Below are 23,633 nucleotides of genomic sequence, written 5' to 3' on the forward strand. Positions count from 1 at the left end.
CATATTTGTTCACTCTGCCATTCTTCACAATTTAAAATTACGGTTGGATAAGTGGCCCAGTAAGTTTTAATTTGATAGTACTTCCAAAAAGGCATTTCATTAATGTTTATTTGATTTACAAACTTAATTCCTCTTAATAAAATAACAATCAATATTTCCTATGTACAGTTAACTGTAAAACAAAAACTTAGATTAAAAACAAAACTTTAGGAGGAATAAGTTCTAGTGTTCTATATCACTGTAGGATAACTATAGTCAACAACAGTATATTACATAGTTTGAAATAGCTGGAAGGAACATATTAAATGTTCGTAACACAAAAATGCCTGAGATGATAGATATGCTAATCACCTTGATCAGATCACTGTATATTATATGAATGAAAACATTATTATATAGCCCATGAATAGGTACCATGATTATTTGTAAATCAAAAATAAAATTAAAAACAAAAACAAAACTTAATTTACTAAAAATAATCTTTGTTGTTATATCCCAAAAGTCCTAGAAACCTACGTACAAATGTGTGAGAGTGATAGTTATCTTGTAGAAGCAATAAGATAATTACTTAATAATCTGATAGTTCTGAGTTACTGAATCAACACTTTTCATTCAGTAAAACAGCAAGGAGACAACTTTTCATTATATATTTTGGCAGAGATAATACAAAATCAGATAATCAAAAATAATTTTTATTTGACTTTAGAATGTTGTAGTACACAAAGTGAAATGTGTCTGTGGGATACTCTAAATTTGCCAACTTCAAACAAAATAATGCACAGTGAAGAATTAGAAAATTATCAGTCTTTCTCAATACATGGAATTATTCCTTAATCTTTATCATTGTCATCAAACAAAATAATATTTTGGATGAGTTCAACATTTCTATTATGTGCTTTATATTTAGTGCCTTTCCTGAATTGGAAAAAATGAGATATTTTATTTAAACTTAACACTGGGCTAAGGTAATATGTCACAACCTTACAACATATACCAAAGTATTGAAATTGCTGGTTTAGTAACTATCACTTTTCACTGGATATTAAATATTCTGAGGGCTACAACTGTATTTTTTTTTAACCTAACCCAGTACCTCCACAAAATTTTCACTGAATGTATGAATAAATGAAGTTAACAAAAAGTTAAAAATATAATTTAGATCACTTTAATTTTAAAATCTGAAAGAAAAACTAGAGTCACAAAACGTATGTTCCAATCTTCATCACAAAGTATATGATTTTTGACTTCCACCTCAGTGAAGCTCAGTTTTCTCAGCTGAATAAAAGGGATAATGCCTGTGTATTTCAGAGTAGCTATAAAGGTAAAATGAGGTAATGTTTGTAAAAGACCTTCAGAAATACCAAACATTATTATTTGCTATCATGCTACCACATATACATGTAGGAAATACGTATATTAAATAAGAAAAATTTCAAAATGCAATGTGATAATTTACATTAAATATATGTACCATTTTTTCCCAAATGAAAACTTAACTCCTCTCTTTAGTTGACAAACATACTCAAAACCACTCATCCAAAAAAAGTCCCTTCCTTCAAGAAGCAGTCCCAGCCTTTTTCTCTTCTCTAGTAAATACTGTCAAAGAAGAGTTGACACCTATGCATCTTCTTCCTCAATGCACTGAAAGCTGACTTAATGACCACTGCCTATAGAACAGTTTCAATACATTTAATCCACTGGGTTCTTTTTAATTATCACTTTATTTTATCCCTCAAGATTTCTTTCTGAGAACTTTCCACACCTATCCTGGCTTCTTCAAAACAACTACCCTATTTTTTCTTACTTTTATGACTAATTTTTTTTACCCCTTCTGCTTCTTATTCTTGAAATGCAGGTGTTTTATAGGGTTATATTCTTAAATTTCCTTTTTTCTCATCCTAATTACTGCCTAGATGATCCAACCTGCTCCAATAGAATCAGGCAATATTTCTATATCGTGAGCTTTGAAATCTTTGTCTCTGTCTCAGGTTTCCTCCTAAGTTCTAGGTCTATATTTCTAATTATTAATGAAAGATTTCTATGTGGATGCCCTTCATTCTATGTAAAGTCAAGCTCATTATCCTTCTCTCTTTTCCCAAACCTTCTCCCTCCCTTTGCTGCCAATCTTGGTAAGCAGCCAAGCAGAAATCTTAGAGTCATTAATGACTTTTCCGCTCTTCCTCGCCTCCTACTTCCATTATCTAGTAACAGGAGCTATTGATTCCATTTCCGAAATGTCTCTTTAATCCATCCACTCCCTTCTTTCTTTTAATTTCCACTTCCTTCACTGGATCTTCATTATTTCTTTTTAAATATTTTGACCACCTCTTATCTAGACTCTATGCTTTGGTCTCACACAATTTAAATCCATCCTGTTAAGTTTGATGCCATGGAAATAAAAACACTTTTTTTTCTTCTGCCTACTTATTGCCTGGAAAATAAACTGCAAGCTCTTTGACACTGCATTTGAGACCCTTACTTATCTGTTTCCAACCTGTTTTTCCAGCCGTAACTCCTGGCCACACCCTTCTCTCTCTAGAATATGTTATGCACTTTCAGTTTCATGCCCTGGTTCATGGTGTTCCCTCTACCTGTTATCGTTATTCCTCATTTGCCAAAAGCCTCGACATTTTTCGGGCCCATGTGATATGTGATTTTCTCTGTCATATTTTCTCTATCCTACCTTCTGGGTAAAATTAACCTCTATTCCTTCTGTTCTCTTCTACTGCTATTAAAATTAAATTTAAGTTGTATCTCCTTCACTGTATTAGACTCAAAGGAAAAAAGTCGTGTTCATTTTGATTCACCTATGCTTAACATAATGCCTGACCAATAGAGGGTATCCAATAATATTGAACTGAACATATCTATTCCTGATCTGTGTAATAAACAGGGAGAACAAACTTTAAGAATAATTCTCATGCATAAAATATATTAGCTACAACATATTGATTTTTGTCAGTTATTACTATAATTAAGTGAAAATCATTTGGCTTTGAATAATAGTAAAAATGTGCCCTAAAGATGAATTATCCATTGTAATCCATTTGGTTTTAAGTAAATCAAACAGCTAAATTTCTCTCTTGCAGTCAGTTTGGAAGGAGACAGGAAACAGTTATGCAAAAATCCAGTCAAATATCTGTAAAATACATGGAAATCAAATATGAGACCCTTACTAGTGTTAATAGAATACCAAAGTAAGTATCATGAAGTCTATTAAAGTTTTTCTGTATGTTAAAGAGCTAAAAACATTGTAAAGAGTAAAAAATAATATTAATTCAGCTTGAAGTAACCTTAGGGAAAATTACATATATGCTAAAGGGACAGTGTTAAATCACTGTCATGATATATATTTTATAACTCTAACAAAACCATCTCTAATAAATACTATTTTAAGGAAATCATATTCAGTCTTGCTCTAGACTTTATATCATGTGTCAGCAAACTATAGCCTATAGGCCAAATCTGGCTCCTCACCTGTTTATTTTATTTTTTAGAGACAGGGTTTATGTTATCCATGCTATACTCAAACTCCTGGCCTAAAGCAGTCCTCCTACCTCAACCTCCCAAGTAGCTGAGACTACAGGAGCAGGGCCATTGTGTCTGGCTCCCTCACCTGATTTTTGTAAACAAAGTTTTATTGGAACACAGTCATATTCATTCATTTCTATATTATCAGTATCTGATGTTGCTCTACCTCTACAATGGCAAAGTTGAGTAGCTGAGACACACACTGTATGCCCCACAAAGTCTAAAATATTTACTGTCATTTTAAAAGAAAAATTTGGCCAACTCCAACTGCAGATAATCATTTGGAAATCTAGTTGAAAATCCAGCTAGTTTGTATGTAAGAATTTCTTATTATTCTAGAATTTAGAATCTTTATGCAAAAATTTATTTTCAAAAATAAAAACATGAAAGTTGTAAGGGTGTTATGATAGGGAAGGTACAGATGTCAAGTACATAGTAGAGAGAAAAGAAAAACATACATACCTTTTTAAAGGTTAAATTATTTTATTTATATACTTTTAATATAAGCCTGCCTAATTATTATTGATTAACTAGAAAAAGTAATGGTTGCTCTTTATAATAGAGTGTTACTGAAAATAAACTTTGCTACCATTATTACATCACAAAAAAACTAGAAACATCATTCTTCCTATAGGAATAAATGAGTAAAGTTGAACATAATTAATTGTTTTTTTTAAAATGAGGGGAAGAAAAGGCTAAAAGAGGAAGAAAGAGAAAAGGAGGGAGAGGTGGAGAGAGGGACGAAAGAAAAAAAATGGAAAGAGGAGAGAAAACCTACTGTACCTCATTCTCTAATTGATATGAAGCCAATTTGTGTACCAAAATTAAGGCCATCTCGGACATGGGAGAAAAACTTGTTAGGATGGCAAGATGTACAGAGGTTGAGATCTTGGTTCTTGTCCTGAATATTCTGTGGAAGAATTCCTCCCCGTTCTAGAAGAATCCTTAGGAAAAACATTTTTCAAAAGAGAGCAAGAGTTTATTTTCCCAATAGCCAAAGCAATATGAAAAAAAGTATGGATGTTGGCATGAAAGAGTTCTGGGAAAGATATACCTAGGACAATGCATATTGTTATTCACTTACAGAACATGGACTAGTCAGGAAAAAAAAATGCAACACTTTATTAACATTTATCACCTAAGTTCAAATATGCACAGTATTGTCCTATGGACATAATCTAGATACAGAACTTTATAATCAAAATCAAGGGCTTACTTAAGAAGAAATCTCTATAAAAGTTACCAGGGTACTAGACAAAATTCATCTGGCTCAGCCAGAGTATCAGAGTGTGCTTTTTAGTCATCTGGCCCTTCATCTCCTTTCCTTCTACTGGCCAAATTTTTCACAGAAAACTTGCTTCTTCATGAACACTTTATGATATCAAATATGACTAAAAATTAGTAATACTTGATTCAAAAAGTCACATTTAAGAATCAATTTTGGCCGGGAGCAGTGGCTCAGGCCTGTAATCCCAGCACTTTGGGAGGCTGAGGTGGGCGGATCATGAGGCCAAGAGATCAAGACCACCCTGGCCAACACGGTGAAACCCTGTCTCTATTAAAAAATACAAAAATTAGCTCGGTGTGGTGGTGCGTGCCTGTAGTCCCAGCTACTTGGGAGGCTGAGGCAGGAGCATTGCTTGAACCCAGGAGGCGGAGGTTGCAGTGAGCTGAGCTCGCGCCACTGCACTCCAGTCTGGTGCCTGGTGACAGAGCAAGACTCTGTCTCAAAAAAAAAAAAAAAAAAGAAAAAAGAATCGATTTCAATATTTTCCACGTCTGTGCTAAATGAGGCAGACTCTGGGTAAGGTTTTGGTGACTGGAATAGAAACATGATTTAATAAACACATTAATTTGCCTTTGTAGTAATGACAATTTCAACAGTTATTAATAGCGAAACTTCATAAACTAAAAAATGCAAGTAACTGTAACAATCTTGAAAGTAAAAAACTGTGTATTTATATTATTTAATATTTTTTCTAAAAAATATATTCCTCCAGTTAATTAGATAATAAGAATAATTTAAAAATATCAGCTTCCTGATAGCTCATTACATTTAGGAGAATTTAGCTGAGGAATGGCTGTGAAGTACAGTACACGCCAATTTTTCTATATGAAGTTTAAGTAGATCTCTTAAAACTAGATGCCAAATGTTTCCAAAGGATTATAAATCGTTCTATTATAAAGACACATGACGACGTATGTTCACTGCAGCACTGTTTACAATAGCAAAGACTTGGAACCAACCCAAATGCCCATCGATGATAGACTGGACAGGGAAAATGAGGCACATATACACCATGGAATACTATGCAGCCATAAAAAACGATGAGTTCATGTCCTTTGTAGGGACATGGATGAACCTGGAAACCATCATTCTCAGCAAACTGACAGAAGAACAGAAAATCAAACACCACATGTTCTCACTTATAGGCGGGTGTTGAACAATGAGAACACATGGACACAGGGAGGGTAGCATCACACACTGAGGTCTGTTGCGGGGGAATAGGGGATGGAGGCAGTAAACCACATTGCCATGTATGTACCTATGCAACAATCCTGCATGTTCTTCACATGTACCCTTGAACCTAAAGTGCAATAAAAAATATATATATATATGAAATATCAGCTTCCTGATAGTTCATTACATTTAGGAGAATTTAGCTGAGGAATGACTGTGAAGTAAAGTACACGCCAACTTTTCTATATGAAGTTTAAGTAGATCTCTTAAAACTAAATACCAAATGTTTCTTCCTTCACTTTTAAATCAATGAGAGATACTAGACAGGAAAATTTCTGTTATTCAAACTCAAATGAAAACAGATTTCATAAGTAAAATGATTGCTTGTGTACATGTGCATGTCAGCTACTTAAATGACCTCCACCTAATGTCTTCTTAGAGTTACTAATTGTTCTCTAAAATAATTTTCATTTTGGAGCAATAAGAAATAATCAAACTTGCAGTTCTAGAATGAAATTGGACATACCTTGTGGCTTTACGGATGTCAATATAGGGATTTGGTGAGTCAAATAGTTGTACACATGCAGGATGAAGATTATGAAATGCCTCTGCTGATTCTTTTGGAAGAGTAAAACAGCAAGGTCCTACTGATGGTCCAAGTACAACAACAATGTCTTCCAAACTGCAGCCATATTCTGCTATCATAGCATTCACTGTAGCCATAGCAACGCCCAACAAGGTACCTTTCCAACCTGGTAAATAGGAATAAAAAGAGATAAGGAAAGTCAAAACATAGCAAAATTTCATCCAAATTTATGTCTAAGTTAAAAGTGAGAAGATTTAGTTTGTATATTTTTCTAAGTCCAGAAATAATAAATGCACCACATTATCATGTGGTTTTTTAAAATGAGCTATACTACACAAAGCACCTGACACAAAAGAGTCACATAATGGGAGCTTTCTCATCTTCCTTTTAAAAATGCTCTATACTTTTAGTTTCCAATGAGATCATCGCTTCACTCTCTTTTTCATATTTTAAAAGATTGTGGTTAAAAACAACACACAAAATTTACTATTCTAAGTATACAGTTCAGTAGTGTTAAATTCACATTGTTGTATAACCTATCCCCAGGATTTTTTCATCTGATAAAATGGAAACTATATAACTATTAACAATAACTCCTTGTTTCTTCCTTTTACCAGGCCCTGGCAATCACCACTCTTCTTCCAGTGCCTACACATTTGATTACTCTAGGTATATTATATAAGTGAAATCAGTACAGTATTTATCTTTTTGTGACTGGCTGATTTCAACTAGCATCATGTCCTTAAGGTTCATCTATACTGTAGTATGTGTCAGAATTTCCTGCCTTTTTAAAGCTAAATAATATTCCACAGTATGTACATACCACATTTTGCTTATCCATTCATCTACCAATGTACCTTAGATTGCTTTCACCTTTTGGCTATTGTGAATAATTCTGTTATCAACATTGGTGTGCAAATATCTCTTTGAGTTCCTGATTTCAATTATTTTGGATATACTTCCAGAAGGGGAATTTCTGGATTATATAGTAATCTATTTATAACTTTTTGAGAAATTGCCATACTGTTTTGAGGTATGGGGCTACAAAATTTCACATTCCCACCACCAGTGCACCAGGGTTCCAATTTCTCTACATCCTCAAAAATGCTTATTTTCTGAGGTTTTAAAATATTAGCCATCCTAATAGATGTGACGTAATATTTCATTGCGGTTTTGATTTGTATTTCTCTAACTTCCAATCCATGAACACAGAACTTCTCTCCATTTATTTGTGTCTTCTTCAATGTTCTTCAGCAATGTTTTGCAGTTTTTAATCTCTCTCTCACTTTTACACCAAAACATATCTTTTATGTTTCAATTAACTGTCTCTTTCTACTCCCCACTTGCCCAGACTATCATTCCCTTGCCATCTTTGTCTTATCTACCTCGCAGGGTTCTAAAATAAAACCATATTATTAATTTCTGCTACCATCTCGTTGCCAAAGACAGAAAGCTAAGAATATTGCATTTTTCCTTTATTCCCTATATCTGAGTTTGATTCAGCTGATCTGGTTGGCCAATAATGAGTCCCCTTACACTTTCCTTAAGTACTCCATACTTATACTCTTCAAAAGCTAGGCACTCAGGTGAAGAGATCAATTTTTCCAGATAAAAGGAGATGATGAAAGCAAGAAGTATGTAGGTGATACGTCTGGCCTCCACAGGTAACCCAGTAGATATGTGGTTATGGGAAGAACAGAATGAAGACATCAAGTTTCTATCTCTAAGTAGGTAGGATATCAATAATCAAAATAGAAAACCTAAGTGGCAGAGAAGACTTTAGGAAAAAAATGTTGAGTTTTTGACATAATGATTTGAGGCACCTAGAAAGATGTAAACAGTGATGTTCAAAGGGAAGCAACTAGATATAGACATTTTGAGTTAAAGAGAGAAATTGTCAGGGCTTTTCTACAGATTAGAGTATCTCTCTTCTTTGGTGGGCCTCCTTAATTATCTTCTCACCTGTAGTTCATCTACCTCCTTTTTATTTGATTTTTCTCCTACAGCACATGTACATATATATATACATACCTAGTTAAAAGATTTTTTTAAAAAGTCCCATAGAATAATTTTATTCTTTTTGATATCTGATAAAATAAGTATAAAATGTATCTATTATATTTTAAAGTTAATTTATTTTAATTTTTCTAACGTTTTAGGTTCAGGGGGTACATATGCAGGTTTGTTACATCGATAAATTGCATGTCACTGGGGTTTAGTGTACAAACGATTTCACCACTCAAGTAGTGGACATAGTACACAATAGACAGTTTTTCAGTCCTCACCCTCCTCCCAGCCACCACCCTCAAAAAAGCCCCCATGTCCATTGTTCCTCTCTTTGTGTCCATGTGTACTTAATGTGTAGCTCCCACTTAAAAGATACTTGCGATATCTGTTTTTCTTTTCTTGCATTACTTAAGATGACTTCCAGCTGCATCCACATTGCTGTAAGGGTATGATTTCATTCTTTTTTATGGCTGCATAGTATTCCATTATGTATGTGGACCACATTTTCTTCATCCAGTCCACCGTTGATGGCATCTAAGTTGATTCCATGTCTTCATTATTGTGAAAAGTGCTGTGATGAGCATATGTGTACATGTGTCTTTATGGCAGAATAATTTATATTTCTTTGGGTATATACCCAGTAATTGGATTACTGAGTTAAATGGTAGTTCTAATTATAAGCTCTTTGAGAAATATCCAAACTGCTTTCCACAGTGGCTGAACTAATGTACATTCATACTAGCAGTGTATAAGCATTTCCTTTTCTCTACAATCTCACCAACATCTGTTATTTTTTAACTTTTTTATAGCAGTTATTCTGGTATGAAATGGTATCTCATTGTAGTTTTGATTTGCATTTCTTTAATGATTAGTGATATCAAGAATTTTTTTATTTGCTTGTTGACCATGTGTATGTCTTCTTTTGAGACGCATTTGTTCATGTCCTTTGCCAATGTTTTAATGGGATTGTTTGTTATTTGCTTGTTGATTTAAATTCCTCATAGATTCTGGATATTAGAGCTTTTCAGCTGCATAGTTGGCAAATATTTTCTCCCATTTTGTAAGTTTTCTGTTTATTCTGTTAATAGTTTCTTTTGCTGTGCAGAAGCTCCTTGGTTTAATAGGGTCCTATTTGTCTATTTTTGTTTTTGTTTGCTCTTGAAGTCTGTGTCATGAAATCTGTCCTAAGGCCTATGCCTATGTCCAGAATAGCAGTTCCTAGGTTTTCTTCTAGGGTTTTTATAGTTTTAGGCTATATGTTTAAGTCTTTAATCCATGTTGAGTTGGTGTTTGCATATGGTGCAAGGAAGGGCTCTAATATCAATCTCCTTCATGTGGCTAGCTAGTTATCTCCCTACCATTTATTGAATAAGGAATCCTTTCCTCATTGCTTGTTATTGTTGACTTCATCGAATATCAGATGATTGTAGGTATGTGTCTTTATTTCTAGGTTCTCTAACTTGTGCTATTGGCCTATGAGTCAGTTTTGGTACCAGTATCATGCTGTTTTGGTAAGTGTAGCCTTGTAGTACAGTGTGAAGGGAGGCAATGAGATTACTCTACTTTTATTTTTTTTGCTTAGGATTGCATTGGTTATTTGGGCTCTTTTTTGGTTTTATATGAATTTTAAAATATTTTTTTTCTAAATCTGTAAAAAATGACATTGGTAGTTTGATAGGAATAGCATTGAATCTATAAATTGCTTTTAGCAGTATGGCCATTTTAACAATATTGATTCTTCCTATTCATGAGCATGGAATGTTTTACCATTTGTTTATGTTACCTCTGCTTTCTTTCAGCAGTGCTTTTTAATTCTCACTGTAGAGATCTGTAACCTCCCTGGTTAAGGTAACTGTATTCCTATGTATTTTATTCTTTCAAAGTTAATTTATTAATGACTTGAAATTCACATTAACTTCATTTTGACTGCTTGATCTTGGATATTTTTAAACTAAAATGTTTCCAAACCTAAGAAGTAAAAAAATAATATCCCCTTTTTATATCCAGGAGCCAAGACTCAAATTTTAAATAACTTTTTGACAATGTCATGTAGTAAACCTGACTTCTACTCATTCAATTCCATTAGTTCAGTTAGATCAAAATTAAAATATGCTACTTTCTTTTTTACCTATGAACTAAAAAGCAAAGTAGCCACAGATTTACAAGCAGAAGGAAATTTTAAAAATCATCCCTCCTTTCATGCAAAATCACAGCTACTGGGTAATCTAAAAACTATTTTAAAATACCTTCAGAAAACAAAACTCCATATCCTTAACACAATTTATCTTCTAAAAATACTTCTTTGCTCTCAGAGAATAGTTACAGTTAAATACATTAAGTGATTTAAACTAAACACAGTTTTCAAAACATCTTGCTTTTTCCCATCTTCCTAGCTTTACACACGCTGCTCCATCTGGGTGAACACCTTTTTGCAACATGCCTAACATTCCTATTCCCTATGGCCTGGATTTCAAGGATTCTCAACCAGAGGCAGTACCACTTCCCTAGGTAGTGTTTTGAAAAGCTTGGAGGGTTTGGTTGTTGTTTGATTCGTTGGTTGGTTGCGATTATTACAATAACTGGAGGTGCTACTGTCATTAAGAATTTCAGGGGCTAAAGACAATCTGCAATGTGGGATTATCTTGCCCAAAATGTTAATAGCACCCTTGCTGAGGAACACTATTACCTAGCCAAAACCAACAAATTCCTCAGGAATCAACCTAGGTGCCACCTCCTTTGGGAATTCTACTATAATTCACATAATTTGATGTGGATACTTCTCTTATCTGTCCCTGTAATAAAACTATGCCACCTCCTCCCATCATTACACTTAGCACAATGTAATGTAATTAACTGTTTGCCATGTCCATCAGAAAGAAATTACAATTTTTCCTGCACAACAAAATGAATAAAATCCTAAATGTTTAATTAAATATACTTACCAGCGTGAGCAACCCCACATGCTTTTTTGACTGGATCTGCAAAAACTATCGGTATACAGTCAGCACCAAGAGCTGCTATTGTGACTCCTCTCTGATTTGTAGCTATTCCATCATAAGAGTCAGGCTCCTTTCTTCCCATAATCCAGATGTCATTGGAATGATCAGTCTAATACCAAAAATGTGCAACAAAAATGTTTAGGAAGTGGGAATCTCATACAATAAGCTTTTCTGAACATACTCACTGTAGTATAAAATTATACAACCAGTGTAAGATTACTAGTATTCATTAAATATATCACTTCTATAGATGGGAAAACACTAAATTTACTTATAATTTAACTATTTCAGCTTTTGGTATTATAATCTCTGATATCTTATACAAAGAAAGGCAGAGTTTAACATTATAAATGTCAATATGGTGAATAACGAACATCTTTCCATGAAGATGGGTAAATCACTTCTTAAAGCACTTGTACAAAATGAAAATTTTTCTTTTTTTTTTTTTTTTTGAGACGGAGTTTCACTCTTGTTACCCAGGCTGGAGTGCAATGGCGCGATCTCGGCTCAACGCAACCTCCGCCTCCTGGGTTCAGGCAATTCTCCTGCCTCAGCCTCCTCAGTAGCTGGGATTACAGGCACGCGCCACCATGCCCAGCTAACGTTTTGTATTTTTTTTTAGTAGAGACGGGGTTTCACCATGTTGACCAGGATGGTCTCGATTTCTTGACCTCGTGATCCACCCGCCTCGGCCTCCCAAAGTGCTGGGATTACAGGCTTGAGCCACCGCGCCCGGCCGAAAATTTTTCTTTTAAAAGAAAGTTAATTACCAATCAATTATACTTTTACTCTTCCTAGACTCAAGCAAAGCTAGAATTCTGTAAGAAACAAGACATAATCTCATCAACTATGACCCTAGTTCCTCCTGAAGTAGATTTAGAAAACAATGGCCCTTCTCTACCACCATTCGGTTGCCTTTCTTCTAAATAAAAAATGGCAGTGGTGGTATACTCTATGAGAATTAACTGTACTTTTACAATTGAGGACTCCAGATGAAATATATAGCAGGCTCTTGAATAATGTCATTTTATTCCATATTTCATTACAATGTTAATAAAAAAATTGATCATCCACTCTGCCACTGAATGTATGAGGTTTGTACCTTCTGCATGGGTTTTCTCTGGGTACTCCAGTTTCCTCCCACATCCCAAAGAAGTGCATGTTACATGAACTGGGGTGTCTACATGGTCCCAGTAGGAGTACCTCTGTGTGTGTGTGTGTGTGTGTGTAAGGGCACCCTGCAATGGAATGGCATCCTGTCTAGGGTGGGTTGTGGCCTTGTGTCCTGATTTGCCAGGATAGGATCCAGCTACCTGAAGCCCTGAAGTGATAATGTTTATTTCAATGGACTGTTTCAAAGAGCCTGAACTGAAATAATTTGGTAAATAGTTATCTGATTTGTTTTTATTACTCTTTCTTAAATATATGTCTAGCTCATATTTATTTCTATGTTTAATACTAGGAATGTGTTGGCCTTTATTTAGAAGCTTGGTGATGTTTTTATGACAAGAAATATGCCTTGTTTATATCAATTCTTAATATAAGCTTAATTCTTGTTTATATCAATTAGCCTATGGTAAAACTGGTTTTATTATGTCTTTTCACTTAACGTCAACAATTTCCAAGAACTTATCAACAACATTAAGTGAGAACTTACTCTGTGTGTGTGCATATATGCATATCTCTCTCTCTCTGTGTGTGTGTGTGTGTGTGTGTGTGTGTGTGTGTGTGTATGAAATGGAACTGATCTTTAGGCTATGGTGTTTAAATCTAAGAAAAACAACCACAGCATTATTCTAAAACTTTAGATAAAATGCCAGATACAAAAGTTAATTAGCTTAAAGTCCATGTAGTTACTAGCAAAGTAAAAATATACTTTAGATCTTTCAAAATATAAAGCAAAATTTTACCTTTATTCGATAAAACTTCTCCACATTAAATCCTGCAGCATTCGCCAACCTACGCAGATTTTCTTGAACAACTACCTTGGGATCTCTCCGTTTGGAACTACTGAAGAGATTGAATGAGCTAAGAGTTGGTATATAAGATATCCCACCTGTTCTTGTAGTAAATCCATGTATGAAAATATCTGTTGAAGATAAGCAGTAAAGATTTAAAAGATGCTATACAAAAGACCAGTCTCCCAATTAGACCTTACCTGATTACTGCTACCTGTCCTGGTTATTTGGCTTCTAATTTTTATGGCATTATGTACCTCCATATGTTCTTATTGCATTCTGCTTTGTATTTGTTTTACTCTCCCTATGAAATTATTGCTCTTCAAAAGGTATCTTGTGTCTCATCTGGCTTTGTTATATCTAACAGCCTATAGCTCACAGTAAATACTGTTTAACCAAGAAATAAGATTGATTGTTTTAAATTTTACTCTTCTATGAAGGTGCTGATGATTTGAAATTTTAGAATTTCTTTTTTTTTTCCTTTTCTTTTTTTTTTTTTTTTTTTTTTTTGAGATATAGTCTTGCTCTGTCACCAGTCACCAGTAACCAGGCTGGAGTGCAGTGGCGTGATCTCAGTTTACCGTAACCTCCAACTCCCAGGTTCAAGTTATTCTCCTGCCTCAGCCTCCCGAGTAGCTGGGATTATAGGCATGTGCCACCACACCCAGCTAATTTTTGTATTTTTAGTAGAGATGGGGTTTTACCATGTTGGCCAGGATGTTCTCGATCTCCTGACCTCACGATCCACCCACCTCGGCCTCCTAAAGTGCTAGGATTAAGGTGTGAGCCACTGCGCCCAGCCTAGAATTTTTAAATAGAAGATTTTCAGTATCATAAATCTCAATGCAAAGGAAGGCTAGATTATTTATCTTAATATTAAATTTTCATAAAGCAAATTTATTTATTTAGGGTGGCTTTGAAGGGGTTATCCCTTGATACCTCTGACACTACATGGCCATACATGACACCTCTGTGTTGCCACTGATGCTAATGAGTAATAAGCCCACAACAGTCAACAAAAGAAAGGAGGAAAAAAAGAGGTGAACTACCTCTGAAGAAAGACTAGTTTGTCATGTACAAAGTAAAAACAACAGTTAGTGGTTAATATACCTGGGATCAAAGGAGAAGTGATAATAGTTAATTCTCCTTTCAGTGCTGGCAGACTTCTCAAATATGTTTCTATTTCATTCCGAATTTCTCTTAGTTCTTGAGCTGTGATAATGTTTATTTCAATGGACTGTTTCAAAGAGTCTCCCCTGAAAGTCACTTGCAAATCTTCAAATTCAAAATTGTAAACATCAGTGAAGAGTTGATCAATAAAAGCTTTCATTAATGTCTTCCTGTGCCTGGGTACAATGACCTTAATGCTGCTCAGATTTCTTTCATCAATTTTCTGCTTAATGGTATACAAAGAGGCAGCCATGCTGGGACAGCTAACAATCTCAAACTCTTCCAAGAGAGCTGATAATCCATTGCCTGTTTCTAACTCACAATTATCTTGTTCTCCAACCCTTTCATAGCTGATGTTACTGCAACACATTATACAAAGAAACTTGGCCTTGGCTGCATGGTGGTATTGGACAGCATTCAACGTCTTCAGTAATGTCTGAGGGCAGTTTTTTTGAGAGTTCAATTTCAAATAAAAAAGATCAATCAAAACTGCTTCTGCCATCCTTCAAAGAATACTTTTGTGGCAAATAAATCACCTGTGAAGAAAAATTAGTGTAAGAATATAAAATTATATAAATCCTCTTATAGTTACAACAGAAATTTGTGGTAGATTAAAAAAGAAGTAATTGGCTGGGTGCAGTGGCTCATGCCTGTAATTCCAGCACTTTGGGAGGTCAAGGTGGGTGGATCACGAGGTCAGGAGTTCAAGACCAGCCTGGCCAAGATAGTGAAATCCCATCTCTACTAAAAATACAAAAATTAGCTGGGCAGGGTAGCAGGCACCTGTAATCCCAGCTACTTGGGAGGCTAAGGCAGGGAATTGCTTGAACCCGGAAGGTAGAGGTTGCAGTGAGCCAAGATTGCACTACTGCACTCCAGCCTGGGCAACATAGTGGGACTCCCTCTCAAAAAAAAAAAAAGAATTACATTGACTTCAAAATGTAACCAAAATAGTAAATCTAGGCCTCTCCCAGAAAAGCCAATCTACTTTGTCATAAGAGAACCATGACAATGAAAACAAAGCCATCTTTTAATTTGTTTTATGAAAATGTTGGTACATCTTTCCAGCAGAACAACAGTTCAACTGTTTTGTGTTGTTTACATAGAAATTTTAAGTAAAGAATTACTTGCTGAGTTAGGCAAAGTCCTGTTTTTTAATTGCAGGGTGTCAACCTGTGTGATATATCATTAGTCCTGACATAATTGTCATATTAGTTCTCATCCTTTCATATGTGGGGACTTAAGTTCATGAAGCTAAACGGAGCTGCACCCGAATTTCGCATTTTAAGGTGATAAAAGCTGAGATGGCTAACAGCGTTCCCTTCAGGATTTGTGCAGTACTCCACTCTTAACAATGATCACAAAAGTTACAGCGTTTTGGATGAGACAGGCTTCCTCGCTACTTTCTTAATTCATTCTCCCCGTGCAGCTGTGCTTACCTCCGGCCCACCCCTCCCACCCCATCCTGCGGGTCTCCGGTGACCCCCTCTGGTGACGCTCTTTGCCCCAAGAAGGTTTTCTCCTGCCTCTTCCCCTAACCTTCGCTCCCCATCGCTCGGGGCTCCCTCTGAGATTCATTTCGCCAGTTGTGAGTGGGTGACCGTCCCCCTCCCCTATTCATTGTGAATTTCCACCCAACGTGTGTTGCCGCCGGGTCCCTGTTCCTCCTAACCGCCTTGGCTCACGGGGCGCAGGCTGTGGCTCTGCACCTGCCCAGGCATCTCCACCTGCCGCTCACCGCCCATTCGAGACTTCCTGTCAGACCGCGCACAGCAGAGGTGATTGCTCTGTCCTCGCCTTCCCGCTCTTCATCTTCGGCTGCACACCCGTCTACTGCGACCTCTGTGACGATTTGCCGCCCCGACCCTCGTCCTGAGTCTCAATGAAATTGAGCAGCCAACAGCAGGTCGTAAGCCCGGCCTAGAGGCGACGACACCGCCCCGCCTCACCTCACCCACCTCTCCCCACCTCACCTCACCCAGCTCGACTCGGCCTCGCGGATCCCCCGCCTGACACCGTCCCGGGATTCCAGGAGAAACCTGACGGCCCGGTTCCCGCGGGCCAACTGCCGGGAGGCGGGAGGGAACTCAGGCAGGGCCGCCCGGGGTGAGCTGTGCGGACGCCGCGGGCCCAGCGCGAGAGCCGGGGAATCCCGGGATGAGCCAAGCGCCGCGCGCTCGCTGCTGCCTCAGCATTTCCGGGTTTGGGCGGCCAGCCGAGCCGGCACCCTGCAGCCCAGCCGGGGTTAGAGGAACAAGAGCCAGAGTCGCGAGAGGGCCCTCGGGCCGGAGCCAGGCGGGTTAGCGAGTGGGTCGCCGGGAGTCAGCGAAGGGCCCCTTGAGGAGGGATGGGGGGCGGAATGACGGGTCCCGGCAGCGGGCTCTGGGTGGCGGGAGCTGCAGATCTCCAGAGTGCACGGGGAGGGAACTGGGGGCCGGGTTAGAGAGCGTGGGGCGGGGGGGAGGGATCAGCTGGCACCGTGAGGGGGCGCCGGGCGGCGCGAAGGGGTGGGTCGCGTGAGGCGGGGCTGCTGGAGCGACCTCGGGAGTGAACCGCAGTCTCCCTTCAGCTAACGGAAGCTGAAGTCCCGGCTTCCCGTTTCTGAGGAACCCTCGCTGACCCAGCAGTGTGGTCAGGACGCTGGGTTTCGTCACGGCAACCTAGGCAGGGCTCCAGTCAGGGGCCCCCTCGAGGAGATGTTTTTACTGTTTTGCTGCTATTGTTGTTCGTTTGTTTCCAGAAACAAACCATTGTCTCTGTGCTGGTTCTTTCTTGCGGATGGGACCAACACTCTTTGGAGCGCCTTCACTTGTGTTAACAATACAGATGTCCTCTATGGCCCTTTAAAATACGTGCCACTAGCAAGACTGAAGTACAAGGCCCTCATCCCTAAAACCACGATAAAGGTGCAATTTAGCATCCCTGATCTGTCCTCCAGGATTATAGCGTTCATTTATTTGAAAATACTGCGCATTATGACATGGAAGGCCAGTGTATGGTAAAGGGAAAAAAATATCCGACCTTCTAAGAGTAACAGAAATGGTGCTTTTTGAGGAACTGGTTATGATGGAAGGAGAGGTCCCTTTTTTCTTTATTGTTGCTCATTTGATAGGTGCTAAAGAACCTTTGTCTCATAATCTCAGATGGCTGGGAGTTGGAAGAGCTCTCTGGAGTAGGCGCGTTCTTGTCTTGACTAGAGAATGGGAGCACTAACCCGGAATAGGAACCCACCCTTCAATAGCTCTAGCACCAGTTTTGTCAAAATTCGTATTTTCTTTGGTCATTTGTTAAGAGCCCGGAGCAGTAGATGGTACACCCAATCAGATAGTGCGCTCTGCCCTGAGTTTGTTTCATGCTAAATATTATTAATGGTTGGTGCAAATGTAATTGCGGTTTTTGTCATTGACAAAGACTGCAATTACTTTTGCAACAGCTCAGTACCTCAAGCAGAATAGGTCTTTTAGTTACAAAGGCTTTAAACAATTATCTTTGTTTTTACAATGGTGGGAATTCGTATTCTTTCATGCAACAGTAGTGGCAGTAAAAGATGAAAATATTTAAAAGAATGAAGTTGTCAGGGGAGAGAGAGTTTGTTATATTGTATTTGCATACCATTTCCTTTCACCATCTGTTCCTAGTGTCATGTTCTAACACTTCCTCAGCCCATTTTCACTCTATCCTACTCCAGTGGTTCTCAGTCTTGGCTGCAAATCAGAACTACAAGCGCAACTTAAAAAAAAAATAATGTTGAGACTCCACCCCAGATATACATTGAATCAGAATCTCTAGGAGTCAGCCTGAGCATGTTTTGCTTTGCTTTTTTGTTTTTATCTCTATGTATGATTCAGATGCATAATTAAGTTTGAAAAAAAACAAAAACACCCTATTCCCAAGCCACTCAAATAATAGTTGTTCTTTGGAGGCCACATAATTTCATTCTTTACATTTGCAGTTCCTCTACTTAGCACAATACCCTCCTCTTGTATGCCCAACTGCTACTTTTTGTACCAGGCTCTTTAAGCTCAAACATAATCTTCCCTGAATCCCCATCCTTCATCAAGCAAAATTAATAGCTTCTTTACATTTTATGTAAGAAGTCCTCTCATAGATGGCACATAGCCAAGCAATAAATGGAAAAAATGGTTAAATATTAAATTGTACACTTTATAAGGATGAACTTATATGTGGTATGTAAATTATATCTTTAAAAAAGCTTTTTTAAAACAAAAAACAACCTAAAACAACTGTGCGTTCACTTGCCAAATCTATTGAAAAGGTCCAAGACCTTTTCTTTGCATGTAGTCTACTGTTGGAATTCCGCATTCTATCTCTCGCATAAACTGTACCCCTAAAGTATCAGCTAAGATTAACTTAAAGCCACTTGTGAAACAATCTGAGGGTGGATTTATACTTTATAATCTTTTTATTTATTTGTTTTTGAGATGGAATCTCACTCTGTTGCCCAGGCTGTAGTGCAGTGGCACGATATTGACTCACTGGAAACTTTGCCCCCCAGGTTCAAGCAATTCTCTTGCCTCAGCCTCCTGAGAGCTAGGATTACAGGTGTGTGCCACCCCGCCTGGCTAATTTTTTGTATTTTTAGTAGAGACGGGCTTTCACCATGTTGGCCAGGCTGGTCTCGAACTCCTGACCTCATGATCCACCCACCTTGGCCTCCCAAAGTACTGGCATTATAGGCATGAGTTACCACTATATAATCTTTTACAGTTAATCCCACATACCTTTGTTGGATCTTTCCAAAATATCAAACATAGATTTTTTTTTTTTTTAAGATGGAATCTCAGCCTGTCACCAGGCTGAAGTACAGTGTCACAATCTTGGCGTACTGCAATCTCCACCCCCTTGGTTCCAGCAATTCTCCTGTCTCCGCCTCCCAAGTAGCTGGGACTAGAGGTGTGCACCACCACACCTAGCTAATTTTTGTATTTTTAGTAGAGATGGGGTTTCACCATGTTGGCCAGGATGGTCTCAATCTCTTGACCTCGTGATCCACCCACCTCGGTGTCCCAAAGTGCTGGGATTACAGGCCACCATGCCCGGCCTTGAACATAGATTTTTAAAGAAACAACAATTTCCACACTGTTTCATTGTTTATACAATATTCATAACTTAATATTGTAGTTATGACAGTACAATATCAAGTACAAATGGTAAAAACAGGTTTGCAAACAAACACAAGTAAGTCATCTGATTGAACAAGTCAACTGATAGGAGCAGATGTAGACAGATTTACTGTTATCCAGCAAATCTGATATGGGAATTAGCCACTTATGACTTACAAAGGAAATAGAGTGAGTTAACTGGTTAGAGGTTATGTGTAGATAGGCTAAGACATCGGTTACTGTACCTCTTCATTTTAATTGACTATGTGTCTTTCTCCCTACAGTGTTTTGAGGGCAGAGATAGTGCCTGCCTATTAAGGGAAACCACTGAAGAAATTCCCAGACACTTTTATAATGCTATGTAAATCTTCTCATGAGAAGAAGTAGAATTTTAAAAAACAAAGCAGTTGTTTCTAAGCCATTTACATTAAGGTTTATGGATCTTTCCAGAAAAGGCCAGGAAGGAGATGCGTATTTCCTTGCTAAAAGCTTTTATTAGTTTCCTAGGGCTGCCATAACAAATTAGCACTAACTGGGTGACTAAAAACAACAAAACCTTGTTCTCTCACAGTTATGGAGGCCAGATTATGAAACTGAGGCATTGACAGGACCTTGCATCTTTTGCTTACCTCTTCTGTCTGGTGACTTCAGGTGTTCTTTGCCTAGGGGCTAAGTGACTTGGAGCTCCATGCCTCCATCCTCAAATGGTCTTCTTCCCTGTGGTTCTAAGTTTCAAATAGCCCTCTACCTTTCTCTTACAAGCATTCTTGTGTAGAAATAAATGACGATCAATCAAATGAAAACAAGCAAAGCCTATTTATTCAGACCTTGTAAGGGAGGGAATCACCATCTCTTGCATTTTAGCAGAGTGAAAGGCAGCCAGAGGAGTGAGCATGCCCTGATTAGAGGCTCTTGGCATCAGAAAGCTGCAGGCAGGCTAAATAGAAGTGGAGAATTCTATGTGATTGGTTAGGGGGGCATATTCAGCTCCTTCTTGTTAGTCTCAACTTGGAAATAGGAACAAAAGTTAGGGAAGATGCCAGTTAATAATCCAGTACTGGCCATTTGGGCCAATTGTTATTGTTTGTTTCCTAGGATGGTTATTAGAGATAATGATATGACTTGCTACAAGTCTAATTTATAGACTTCCTGGACTGGTTACTGTAGATAATGGGTTGATTTCCTGGGTTGCTGGCTGCAGGTTGTGGGTCAGAGTTCTATTTTTACATATGGTCTGACTGTTGTCCATTTGCATATTCAGTCACCCACCCTAAATCCAGGATGATCTCATCTCAAGATCCTTAACCCAATTATGTCTGCAAAGATCCTTTTCCCAAATAAGGTCACATTTCCAGGTTCTGTGAGTTAGGACGTGGATATATCTTTGGGTGTGCGGGAGGGCACCATTTAACCCACTATAAAGTTCCTCTTGGTTTAGAAATCATGTTTACTTGTTTAGAAGGGGGGAAAAAAAGACCTTGCCCCTTGCCTCTCTGAATGAGACAAGCAGGTAGGCTATAACTGGATTTCACCAAAGGTCTATAACTTCGGTCTCAGAGGTAGAAACCTTTTTGAAAGAGTTGCCTGGACATCCTTTAAAGCTTGGATTTGAGCTGCAGACCAACTCCTTTATGCCTACACTCCAAAACAAGAGCTGTTTGGTAGTCCAGTACTGTCTATACATTTAGCAAAGCCCCTCCTTTGATAGAAAACTGGAAGCAGTGTGGACAATGTATGAATGTTGCCTATATTATCTTGGATAGGAGGTAAGGAACAGTACGAATCCTTTGGTTTCCTTCTTTTTCAATGCCCTGAAACTCTAATCTCATTGCCTGACCAGAAAAGGAAGTAATCCCTAGTTTCAGCAGATTCAGTCGTATTGGTATATAATAGGTCTACAGTTTATTTTTAATTATTCAATTGATTGATTCTTTTTGGATGACTCTGATGATGTTCTAATTTATCTTAAAAACATATTTTTAAGAGACAGTCTTGTCTCTAAAGGCTATTTAATTTGTGCAGTTCTAATGAATTATCAGTAGATGGCAGTAGTTCATTTCATTTTTCTTTTCACTGCACAATAGAAATCTGACAGAAAAAAAACTAAAACTTTTCCAATTTTACAGCATAAATTTTATGAATAGTTGGTTTAAATAAATATTACCCAAGAGTTCTTCAATTTATATTGCTATAGAAATAGAGATCAAGAAATACTAGTTACTTTATTTTTATTATATAAATCCAATTTTCTTTACCCTTTAGGTTACTTTATCAAATACTTTAAGGAATACTAAAATGAATAAAACACTATATTTGCCTTCGTAGTGCTTACAATCTAATGGGGAAAGATACTATAAAATAATGAAAATAATAAAAATAAAAATTTGTTGCATATTCATAGCGTGACAGGAATTTGCTAAATGCTTTACATGCATTATTTCATTTAGTCTTCACAATAACCCTAATGAAGCAGGCACTAATATTGTTCCCATTTTATAGGTTAGGAACCTGTGGCCCAGGTTGGAAATGATTTTCCTAATAAGCTAATAAGTAATGCAATCTAGATTCAAAACTAGCTCTGTCTTACCCTAGACTTTGTACCTTTATCTAAAATTATATAATAGAAATATTGAAACAATTCTTCTAAAAAAAGAAAGTCCACATCTTCCCAGAAAGATCAAGAAAGACCTCTTCAAGAAAATACCAGCTAAAGTGGAATTGAAAGATTGGCTGTGATTTTGACATGATTAGAACAGTGCTTTCAGAGCATTATTCTGTCAGAAAAGGGTGAATTGGAGTAGAGATAAACGATAGTTAGACACCTGTTATGTGCCAGGCACTTCTAGACCTCTGTCATCATGGAGCTTACATTAGTAAAAGGATAAGGAAGAGAAACAAGTGTATGAGATGTCAGCGGTGATAAATGCTATCAAGAAAAATGAGGCAGGGCAAGGAAAGAGAGGATGAAAGAGGATTATCAGGGAAGGCTTTTCTACTATGACAGTATTTGGAATTGGTAAAGATTGATGGGATTCCAATATAATTTAAAGGTAGAGCCAATGGTTTTTGTCAAAAGAACTGCATGCAGCATGTAATGGAAAGAAAAGAGGGAAGGTTCTGGCTCATCCGTTAGATAGGTCAATCAGGGCATCAGACCTGGAGTGTTAAGGATTTCTCGAAGGGCCCATGAAACATCAACAATAAGATCTCCTTTATTATTGCCTTGGGTACTTTTAGTTGAATTGCCTTGGGCTCTATACCCTTGTGGAGACCTCCCTGCTAATGAATTCAGGGTTTTTGGCCTGAACAACAAGAAAAATGAACTTGCAATTTACTGAAATGGAGAGGACTATGAAGGTGAAGGTTTAGTGGTGGTGATAGAGTGGACAGAGGAATCAAGAGTTCAGTTTGGAATATACTGAGTTGAAGTGCCTATTAAAAATCCAAATGGAGATATCAGGTAAGCAATAAGTGTGAGGATGAGTCTTCAGTTCAAAAGGGAGTTCAGGGTAGAGATACAATTTGGGAATTGTCAGCTTATAGGTGGATTTTAAAGCCATAGAACTAGATGACATCATGTGTAGAATAAGTATGAGAAAAGAAGGAAGCCTGAGGACTGAGCACTGGGAGCTGTAACATAAGTGAAAAAGATGAGAAGGGACCAGCAAAGAAAACCAAGAAGTGTGGTGTTTCAAGAAGCCAGTAATTATCAAATGTGTTAAATGATGCCAATAGGTCAAGTAAAATGATGGAACTTTTTCATTGAATGTGACAGTGTGGAGCTCATAGATATCTTGA

General features: G+C 37.5%; 2 protein-coding genes across 8 annotated transcripts in view; one reads left to right on the forward strand and one right to left on the reverse strand.

The window, feature by feature from the left end:
• Positions 1 to 90: 90 nt before the first annotated feature.
• On the reverse strand, positions 91 to 20,559 carry LACC1 (laccase domain containing 1). Of its 5 annotated transcripts, none has more exons than XM_032294751.1 (7): positions 20,465 to 20,559; positions 14,653 to 15,248; positions 13,495 to 13,676; positions 11,528 to 11,693; positions 6,519 to 6,744; positions 4,315 to 4,475; positions 91 to 3,139 (listed from the first exon to the last, which is right to left on the reverse strand). In XM_032294751.1, exons 2-6 carry the CDS (start codon positions 15,212 to 15,214, stop codon positions 4,316 to 4,318), a joined length of 1,296 nt encoding a protein of 431 aa, XP_032150642.1. In that variant the 5' UTR covers positions 15,215 to 15,248; positions 20,465 to 20,559; the 3' UTR covers positions 91 to 3,139; position 4,315. The 5 variants fall into 5 exon arrangements, with proteins under 5 accessions (XP_032150642.1, XP_032150640.1, XP_032150644.1 ...); XM_032294749.1 differs by lacking the exon at positions 20,465 to 20,559 and adding an exon at positions 16,686 to 16,818; XM_032294753.1 differs by lacking the exon at positions 20,465 to 20,559 and adding an exon at positions 16,697 to 16,782 and having other exon boundaries at positions 13,495 to 13,673; positions 14,653 to 15,250.
• CCDC122 (coiled-coil domain containing 122) overlaps positions 16,721 to 23,633 on the forward strand; it is a 39,115-nt gene continuing 32,202 nt past the window's right edge. For 2 of the 3 annotated variants that reach the window (XM_032294755.1, XM_032294756.1), the window contains exon 1: positions 20,737 to 21,601. The gene's annotated coding sequence lies outside the window, so the exon portion shown is untranslated. Of the gene's footprint in view, positions 16,819 to 20,736; positions 21,602 to 23,633 lie in introns of those variants that run through there. The other variant, XM_032294754.1, reaches the window with a different exon arrangement.

Source organism: Sapajus apella, unplaced genomic scaffold (genome assembly GCF_009761245.1).
Source record: "Sapajus apella isolate SASKATOON/1434 unplaced genomic scaffold, GSC_monkey_1.0 scaffold32, whole genome shotgun sequence".
NCBI classification, from domain to species: Eukaryota; Metazoa; Chordata; class Mammalia; order Primates; family Cebidae; genus Sapajus; species Sapajus apella.

Excerpts from the sequence above, each read along its gene's own strand:
- LACC1 (XM_032294751.1), bottom strand. The coding sequence starts at position 15,214 with ATGGCAGAAGCAGTTTTGATTGATCTTTTTTATTTGAAATTGAACTCT. Across the intron at positions 11,694-13,494 it reads AGAAGTTTTATCGAATAAAG|ACTGATCATTCCAATGACAT; the intron begins GTAAAATTTTGC and ends TTTTGGTATTAG. Across the intron at positions 4,476-6,518 it reads GACATCCGTAAAGCCACAAG|GATTCTTCTAGAACGGGGAG; the intron begins GTATGTCCAATT and ends GTTTTTCCTAAG.